The sequence below is a fragment of the Ptychodera flava genome, chromosome 14 (assembly GCF_041260155.1).
Source record: "Ptychodera flava strain L36383 chromosome 14, AS_Pfla_20210202, whole genome shotgun sequence".
NCBI lineage: Eukaryota > Metazoa > Hemichordata > Enteropneusta > Ptychoderidae > Ptychodera > Ptychodera flava.
Window position 1 is genome coordinate 17,490,747 of NC_091941.1, and position 10,462 is coordinate 17,501,208.

The window sequence follows — 10,462 nt, forward strand, 5'->3', positions numbered from 1 at the left end:
CTGTTGATCATTTTTTTATTTGTTTATATGCAGACCTCATACACGTACACACTCTCTCACACATTCATATCTAAAAATTATCTACCTACTTTCGTAGTCAAACATCCATCCATCCATCCATCCATACAGACAGGCAGACAGACAGACAGGCAGGCAGGCAGGCAGGTAGTAGACAGGCAAGCAGGCAGACAGACAGACAGACAGACAGACAGACAGACAGACAGACAGACAGACAGACAGACAGGCAGGCAGGCAGGCAGGCAGGCAGACAGACAGACAGACAGACAGACAGACAGACAGACAGACACAGACTGACTGACTGGCTGACTGACAGACAGAAAATTACACAGATAGACAATTACACAGACAGACGGATGGGCTAAGGGAAGAACTGATAGAGAGACAGGTGTGCAGTATGTACATGTACACCAAGTACGTTACATAGCTTTCGATATTTCAGCCTACTTTTTAACATTCGATTTACTACGTGTATTGTCAACAGGGGAATGCTAACCGGCCTAATAATTGGGTTTACAATTGGTATTTGGATATCAGTCGGTGGTATGGTGTACCAGAACGAAATTGACTCGGTTTCAGCTGTATATCGGGTAAAACAGCCAATATTACAAATATCTATACAATAAATTTGAATTGACAATAGTTTGACCAAATTGGTTTTAGTTAACTCTCTAGGATGCACGTAAATAGCTCTCAAAGTTAATGTTTCTACTGAATGTCTTCTTACTTTGACATTGGCCATAAAAAACGTAAAATTTAATGACGTGTTTAACTTCTCAAAGTTTATATTTGACATTTATTTGTAAACAGTTGTCGTTCATGTGGTACAGTTCAATGACTTGTCTAACCACTATAGTCGTCGGAATCATCTGCAGCGAAGTTGTCCGGTTGATATCTCCAGAGGAAAGAAGTAAAGTGGTTGACCAAATGTTACTTGCCACATTCGTGAGGTAATTATATTTCCATGTTAATGGGGCATGCATGGTCAAAGGACAGAAACTTGAATCTACTGACTTTAGGGACCGTTCAGTTTTTACGCCTGGGGGGGGGCCGGCAAAATCCAGGGGGGGTCATCATAATTTTGGAATCCACGAAGGGGGGGTCATCACTTTTTCACTGGTAGGAAAGGGGGGGTCACCACATTTTCAAAAACATAATACCTAAAATAAAGTTCACTTTATGCCATGGCCATGATCGACCCTCTTTACCGGCGGGCCGCCTTCGGCGGCCCACTACAATAAATATATACTTTATGTATTACCCATGACCCTCTTAACGGGCAGACGCCTTTGGTGGCCCACTCCAAGTAGGTTTACTTCATGCAATGGCCATGATCGACCCTCGTTACCGGCATCTTAACGCCGGACGCCTTCAGCGGCCATGGTCAGTAAAGTTTACTTCGTGCAATGGCCATGATCGACCCTCTTTTTACCAGCGGGCCACCTTTGGTTGCCCACTAGAATAAAGTTGACTTTACATAGTGGCCCATGACCCTCTTAACCGGAGGGCTGCCTTTAGTGAACCACTCCAATAAGTTTACTTTGTACAATGTCCATGGACATAAGTTGTCCATGGAAATGAAGTTCAAAATTGCCTTACAGTTGTCCTGATTAACAGACGTTTGCATGGATGTGGCTGAGAAGTTTGTGCACTTTCATCTCTGCTACACGAATAAAGTGCGCCGCGTACCGGAGTTCAAATCCAAATCGTGCGGGTAAATTTGACATATGGGTTTTGGTTATTTTTCAGCGGGGGGGGGGGTCATCAAATTTTTTCGTCTGACAAAGGGGGGGTCATCATTTTTTCTCGAAAAATTCAGGGGGGGTCATCATTTTTTTGAACACCGGCGACAAGATTTTGCCGGCCTTCCCCCAGCCGTAAAAACTGAACGGTCCCTTATGGTAGTTACTAAGTTGGTGATTATTTTTTCATTTCGGAGAAAGGTTTATAATTGTTAGAGATACCTCATGGAGTCCAACCCTTTTTTCTTATTTAAAGTAATCAAAATTGTCACCTGTAATTTAGCATGAGGATGCTCTTTCTAATCGCGATACAGTAAGAGAGAAGTAACTTTAGCTCGCGGGATTTTATTCCCCCGTGAGTTTCAACCATGGACCGCGGAATAAGTCGAAAGTTGTGTAATGCCATGATATGGTAGTGTTCGTGTCGTGATTAAATTATGGTTGTGGTGAAATTCATGAATTTCCATCCTCAGTTCTTGACATTTCAAAACAACCAGGTCTCCGGTTCCTTATGTTCGCCACACTACATTGATTGATGTGCCATAAAAATAATAATGTAATGTATGTCCATCACGTGTTTTCGATCAAGATATATATTTACCGAAGCGTCCGATTGATTCAATGAAATGCATGCAGAGAATGCCTGTACTCACCTCATTTGGTTCCTTCATAAACTTTCAATCTTTACGTTTCTTAATTTATTTTAAAAGGTCTAAAGCCGAGTAAAGCTGTTCGTCATATATCCAAAACTGAGCAAGCCTGTTTTTCCCATATCTGTCGAAATGCAAAGGAGTGGAGTGGATATAAATATCTGGAAGAGCTATTCGTATTACTGTGCATCCATTTTGGAAAAAATTGTAACACTTGATTTGATGGTTAATCTGGCAAGATTTTTTATTATTTTGACTAAGAGCATGACAAGAATCCCACACAGGGTGGTCCAGGGTCTGTGAGGGTCATGTTTGCATGGACCTGTGAATTTTCTATTCCAGTTGTCCAACTAATACACATGTGTTATTGCGGATATTGGTAATATTTCGAGTGCTACCAAATGTTGAATGGACTTGTTCACCCCTGGATCACCCCTTTCTTTACGTGTACACTTGATACGTAGTACATGAACACTGAGAACCTGTAACTTTGTAGCATCAAGGATGTAAGATCAAGGATGTTTAAGTTCTCCTTCCTGTAAAACAAGTCACAACTTAGAGTATAAAGCTTTGGTAATATACCAGGGGCATGACCATGAAGGCGATGGACAAGTGTACACTAAGCCCAGTGAGATCGCTGACAAATTTAATGATTGTTTTGCTAATCTTGTAACCAGACGAATGACTTCTAACTCAGAGCCGACAAACAGTCTGTGCAAGAGCTTCTCCTGAGTGACGTACACTTCTCCATGCCTTCTCCATATCATAGATGTTGAACAATCGCTCGTGAAATTGAATATCAATAAATCCATGGACTTACGGGTTACATCCAAACTTTCTCATATTTGCTGCTAGTGCAATTGAACTCTCTCTGACCAAAGTTTTTCAACACTTGTTTTAATAGAAGCTCTTTTCCTAGTATCTGGAAAATGGCAAAGATTGTTCCAATCTTCCAATCGGGTTCTAGACTGTATGTCGAAAATTACAGACCTGTTTCCGTTCTCCCAAGTTTATTTAAAGTTTTGTAGAGGCATATCCTTATACACTTTTATAACTTCCTGACAGACTGTGAACTGCTGTTTCCCGGACAGTCTGGTTTTCTGGTTTTTGAGCTCTTTACTCAAATTGCTCGATGAAGGGGATCAATGGCGCGCAGCCATTGATGATGGTAAATTAGTTGGCTATGTTTTTATCGATCTTCGAAAAGCATTTGATCTTGTAGATCATTGCATCCTTCCCCATAAATTAAACTACTATCGCTGTTCTAAGGAAACCATCGCATTCTTCACTTCTTATCTACATGATCGCAGAAAAATTGTTAATGTCTGTGGAACGACCAGCAGTTCAAAATCTGTTCTATGCTGAGTACCACAGGGTTCCATATTAGGGCCCTTGTTTTTTGCTTATTTTCATCAATGATTTGCCGTTATATTTGCAGAATTATACTGACATGTATGCAAATGACTCGATCTTGCACACGTCAAAAAAAATAATTGCCGAGCTTGAGAATGCTTTATCGGTTGACCTAGAACATCTGTAATATTGGTGTAATTCTGACAGAATGCTGGTTAATGAAGCAAAAACACAAACTGTGTTAATCACCTCTCATCAGAAGAAATCTCGCTTACCAAAGTTAAACCTGGATTAAACCTGGTGACCCATTAACTAATATTGTCGATGAAAAACTCTCACACGTAATTCTGAATTGTAATCTGTCATGGATCTGTCATGTGACTTCCTTATGTGGGAAATTATCTCATGTCCTACCCCTATGCGCACGGAGGTTATTCTATACATGTTATGTTGAATCAAACTTGGACTATTGCTCTTTTGTTTGGAGAAATTGTGACCAGTCGAACTGTAAAAAACTTTAAAGTTACAAAAACAAGCCATTCGTTTGATATGTGGGACCAAATGGGACCAACAAACCAGTCCGTTGTTTAAAAGATTGGGAGTGCTTCCACAAAGTAATCGCTTAAAATATCACAAAGGTGTCTAGATGTTCCAAATTGTCAATGGCACGTGTCCAAAATATCTGAAGAATGTTTTCCAACGTGCAAATTTCCATTCGTTGGGGTCAATGCGCTCAACTTCGATAAACAATTTGTATTTGCCAAAAGTTAGAACAAAAATTATGATGAAAGCCGTACTTATTCAGGCGCTCTTTTAGGTACAATCTCCTTTTGTCTTAAAAAAATAGCCTAACCATTAAGTCAATCAAGTCGCAGTTTTTATAAAAATTTCATTGATCAGCTGTAACGAATATTTCACTACTTGTTGTGATTGCTGTTTTTCTCTTGTACGTTTTCTAGTATGTTGCTGTTTGTTTTTATACTTTAATCGTACTTTTAATTTTTTGTAATTTTTTATCGTCGACCTTGTTGAGATCGGTCTTATTGGCCGAATAAGTTATCGACAGTAAATAAAGTTTAATAATAATAATAATACCCTGTCTGTGCAATTAATACAAATTCTGCTGTTCTTTAAGAGTAAATTCAAGTTCGCAAAATCACCAGTATTCCGTCTCTATTAGTCCCCACGGACGAAGTCCGGGGGGACTTATAGATTGGGTCACAGGTGCCTGGGTTGCCGGTGTGCATGCATATAGAGAGAGGGGAAGGTTCGACACGATTTTGCCCTCCGAAATGAAAATCCAATAAAATACGGGGTTTACAGTCAAATAAAAGGTCTACTCCGATATCGAAATACCTCTTGCCTTTAACACTCAAGTTTCAAGAGGGCAAACTAGCATTTAGTCTCAATATCGGCCCAAAACTCTCTGGTAACCCCGTTCATCAGGCTGTTACGTACGGCAGCCATTATGATAACTACATTCTTTCCCATAGTGCAGTGCGGGTTCATTAGCATTCCACATGACCCGTGACCCCGCAACCGCTAAATTTAAATCCACTATCAAACGGGCTACAAGTATTGGTGCACACAACGTCCAGCTTTGCGTTTTGCACAAACTCAAGTCATGGGAAAGTTTACCATTGTTACGTTTGTTTTGATCGTGCAAAGGTCACGAGTTCATCACTTATGCACGCTGAACCATGGGTAATTTATCCCGTTCAAAATGGCTGACGTACGTAACACCCTGAGGATGTACGTAACCAGGAATTTAGGGCCAAAAGAGAGGCTAAATAACGATTAACACGTCTCAGGGTTGGACATTAAACGTCAAAGGTATTTATCTGTCGGAGGAAGGTAGTTTTTTGACTGCATGCGTTGATATACGTGGATTTTTATTGTCTACAGGATTCCGGAGGGCAAAATCGTGTCAAACCTTCCCCTCTCTCTCTATGCATGTACACCGGCAACCCAGGCACCTGTGGATTAGGTCATGTCCGTCCGTGCGTGCATCCGTGCGTGCGTCCGTTCACGCAGATATCTCAGACATGCCCTGATCGATTTCTTAAAACTTTGCACAAGGATAGTACCCTACCCCATACAGATGCACATCGATTTGTTTCACAATGCGATCAAATTTGGCCGTGTTAGAGGACTTTTTAGTTAACACCTCCATAGACTTCCATGTATAAGGCAGTTCTCTGTGCAGTTCTCTGTAGACTTCCATGTATAAGGCAGTTCTCAATAGACTCCCATGTATAAGGCAGTTCTCCATAGACTCCCATGTATAAGGCAGTTCTCCATCGACTCCCATGTATAAGTCAGTTCTCCATAGACTCCAATGTATAAGGCCAAGAAAAATAAAAATTTAGTTTCTCATCATATTCATATTTCAAAAAGGATGCAGTGACACAGTTTTTAGTCCCCACGGATGAAGTCCAGGGGGCTTATAGATTGGGTCATGTCTGTCCGTTCTGTCCGTTCATCCATCCGTGAGTCCATCCGTTCACGCAGATATCTCATACATTTTGACAAAATGTCACGTGACCTCAGTGACCTCTGACCTAAAATATACATATTTGTCCATAGTTCAGTAACCACAAGTCCTAAACCCTTCATATATGGTTTGATGGGACACCTTATGACGCCACATATTGTACCTCATTAATTATGCGCATATCTAATTTTGAGCGACCCAATAGAGCTAGAGGTCTGATTTTTGGTATATAGGGATAACTTAGCAATACAATTGTTTTGACAAAATGTCACGTGACCTTAATGACCTTTGACCTAAAATATACATATTTGTCCATAACTCAGTAACCACAAGTGTTACACCCTTCATATTTGGTATGATTGGAGACCTTATGACGCCACGTACTGTACCTCATTAATTATGCGCACATCTAATTCTGAGCAAGCCAATAGAGCTGGATGTCTGATTTTTGGTATAAAGGGATAACTAATAGTAATGGTTTGACAAAATGTCATGTGACCTCGATGACCTTTTACCTAAAATATACGTTTATGTTAATAAATAAGTAACCACAAATGCTATGTCCTTTATATTTAGTAGGATGGGAGACCTTATGACAACACATGCTTCACCTCATTAATTATGCACATATCTAATTCTCGGCAAGCGAGTAGAGCTAGAGGTCTGATTGTTTGGCATATAGGGATTAATTAGCAATACAATTTTTTTTTCAAAATGTCACGTGACCTCGATTACCTTTGACCTTGATTATACATATATATACATAACCCAGTAACCACAAGTTCTATACCCTTCAATTTTGATAGGATATATATATACATATACATAAATATATATATATATTTATATATATATATATATATATATATATATATATATATATATATATATATATATATATATATATATATATATGATATTAGACCTTAAGATGTCACATCTTGTACCTCATTTATTCTGCGCATATGTATTTCTTGGCTGGACAATACAGCTAGAGGTCTGATCTTTTTTCCCGATTTACAATCATATCTTAGACATGCCTCATGTGTTTCAAATTGGGAACAACCACATAGACCTATGTGCCCATAGATCTCAACATATACACTCCAGTGATACTTCTTAATGACCACATTTCCCTGCCCCATCAAGACTAATACTCCTATTACAATTGGGGACTATGTCATTGTCAATGACTAAGAGAAGTAATATTATGTGGTAACTTCAACTATGAATCCTGTTTTTGTCAGAAAACACAACGCAAAGATAAAGTGTCGCAATGATCAGATGTAAATATTTTCTAAGTACAAGACAACATTGTGACTCGACGGCCGGGGGGGGGGGGGCGGCAAAATCTTGTCGCCAGTGCTCAAAAAAATATAGACCCCCCTGCATTTTATGTGAAAAAAGTTGACCCCCCCCCCTTTGTCAGACGAAAAAAATTGATGACCCGCCCCCCCCCCCCCGAAAAATAACCCAAAACCCATTATGTCAAATTTACCCGCATGGTTTGGATTTGAACTCTGGTACGCGGCGCACTTTATTTGTGTAGCAGAGATGCCAGTGCACAAACTTCTCAGCCACATCCATTGAAACGTCTGTTAATTAGGACGACTGTAAGGCAATTTTTAACTTCATTTCCATAGACAACTCATGTCCATGGACATTGTATAAAGTAAACTTTATTGGAGTGGTTCGCCAAAGGCAGCCCTCCGGTTAAGAGGGTCATGGGCCATTACGTAAAGTCAACTTTATTCTAGTGGGCCACCAAAGGTGGCCCGCCGGTAAAGAGGGTCGATCATGGCTATTGCATAAAGAAGACTTTACTTTACAGGGCCGCTGAAGGCATTAGGCCATTACCATTATTCAGTGCGTGATCCCAGGGGGTCCCTCAAAAATGTTTCTAATACAAGCCGCGGCTTCAATTGGGAATTTTACAGTAAGATTGCCATGGGTATTACATAAAGTCAGTTTATTGTAGTGGGCCGCCGCAGGCAGCCCGCCGGTAAAGAGGGTCGGATCATGGCCATTGCATGAAGTAAACCTAATTGGAGTGGGCCGCCCAAGGCGTCTGCCCGTTAAGAGGGTCATGGGTAATACATAATGTATATTTATTGTAGTGGGCCACCGAAGGTGGCCCGCTGGTAAAGAGGGTCGATCATGGCCATGGCATAAAGTGAACTTTATTGTTGGTATTATGTTTTTGAAAATGTGGTGACCCCCCCCCCTTTCCTACCAGTGAAAAAGCGATGACCCCCCCCCTTTGCAGATTCCAAAATTACGATGACCCCCCCTGGATTTTGCCGCCCCCCCCCCCGGCCGTAAAAACTGAACGGTCCCAAAAGCTCAATCATTTCTTTTCCTATACAGGGCGCCCTCGAGTGATACAGTTTTAGCCGTGGAGTTTAGTGGCCTTTTTTCATATGAAATCCAGAAAAGTTGATGGCAACTAGCTAGAGAGAAATAAACGTTCATAGTTCGTCGTATATTCCAATTTCGATACCTTTTTGTCGGTACCCTATGCTTTACGACTGCAACTTGATTGTGAGGTGTCGAAACACTGCCTTCTTATATTATACAGTCTGAGGAATTTTGGCAGCGTGTAGAGACGAAGGTACGCAATCTCTCAGCCCAAAAAGTCTGAAATGCTAGTAACCAAGCAATTCAACGCATAACACGAATAGATGGAATAGGAACTTCATATTTGTTCTCTGTTTATGCTCATTGTTTACTTCAAGGTGTATGTTCAAACACCCAGCGTTCAGCTTATCATCATGGCTTATATGTAGCGTGGTATTGTAACTATGCCAAAGATGCCATTAGGTCCTTACATCTATTTTGTCATCAAAATTGGTGTAAAACGCATAGAACATGAGAGGGGTGATTAATTTGTCTACTTTTCGATATGATATTAGGGAACCTTCATTTCTACGGGGAGGGGGTCGGTGGAACTTGAGCGACAAAAGAAAAAGGAAATGTAAAAGCAACCCCCTCCAAATCAAATTTCCAAAATTTCACCCCCCTCCCATTCATCAATTGTAAAATGTGACACCCCCCCCCCTCCCGCCCGAAAAAAAATCATTAACCCTTCGCACCCTGTGGCCCTGGAGTGAAAAATTGGGCTTTTCAAAAGTGTTTGCAAGAATACGTCATTGACATTTTTCAATAATGTTATCGTATCAACTACTGTGTCTTGTTCAATCTCTGTGGTGAAACATGCTGTATTCAAATTTGTCACATGGCATGTCATATAAATGTAACTGTGACTGTCCCAACAACTCAATTGTCAGTAACACCATTCCTGCACAGCTGTACTTATACCGGTTTTGCTGTCAGATGTGAACATGTGACTTCAGATGCTATGGCAAGAAGCTGTGGTTGTTGCCCAAAAACGAAAATTCCAAGAAGTATTTATACAAAATCAGAACCCTGAAAACTGATTCTCAAAATGATAAAATGATATCTGGTCTATAATAAATATCTTAGGTTTAAACGTTGTAATAGGGATGTGAAAAGATGCATATATGCTAAGAACGGTTATGTATTAAAATCTGAGTAACAATACAGGGCCTGCATTGCAGTAAACGAAAATTAGATTTGAATCTTGCAAAAAAGCCTTGGTTGCATCCAACTTTCAAATGATTGTTGAGTTGGGTTCATGTCTTACGAAATAGGAAAAATAAGGGTAACAATTTAGAAAGGGAAACTGGGGAAGGTCTTATTTTAAACGACGGACAAGTCCCGATTTCGAACCAAAAACGCCCTCAAATGAAGTGTACAGGTTTCTATGAAGTCAGGGAATCCGTCTTTCTCTGTCATAATGTTCGCTGAAAGGGTCGGACAAAAAGACAAGAGCATTATGCTACTTAATGTGATTAAAACCAACTGCAAAGATGGCATATATCTTCCTACATCTGCAGAGAAGAGACCAAAAGCTAATGAGAACATGTACAGCGACTCTGAATAGTAAGCGGAGACGTCGCCATCTCTACCGCAGCTTTAATCACATTTCTGGCTTTTACTAAAAAATTATAAATAAAGCGATTTTTTGACAAGTGATAGGCGATAAAACTGTCATAATTTTTTTTACATGTCCGCGAGCCTTCAAACCTGTCCTAAGGGAATATATTTCATCTCTTCAATTAGAGACGACATCTAATTTCATCATCATTTGTTGATTTTACAGAAGAGACATGTTCAAACCGACA

The 10,462-nt window shown here is 40.2% G+C and overlaps 1 protein-coding gene across 1 annotated transcript in view; it reads left to right on the forward strand.

The window, feature by feature from the left end:
* Positions 1-4,847, forward strand: part of LOC139149576 (sodium-dependent multivitamin transporter-like) — an 8,065-nt gene extending 3,218 nt beyond the window's left edge. Inside the window, exons 5-7 of the mRNA XM_070721398.1 lie at positions 503-608; positions 829-968; positions 2,471-4,847. Coding sequence (XP_070577499.1) covers positions 503-608; positions 829-968; positions 2,471-2,486 — 262 coding nt within the window. The 3' untranslated portion in view covers positions 2,487-4,847. The remainder of the gene's footprint in view (positions 1-502; positions 609-828; positions 969-2,470) is intronic.
* Positions 4,848-10,462: the final 5,615 nt, after the last annotated feature.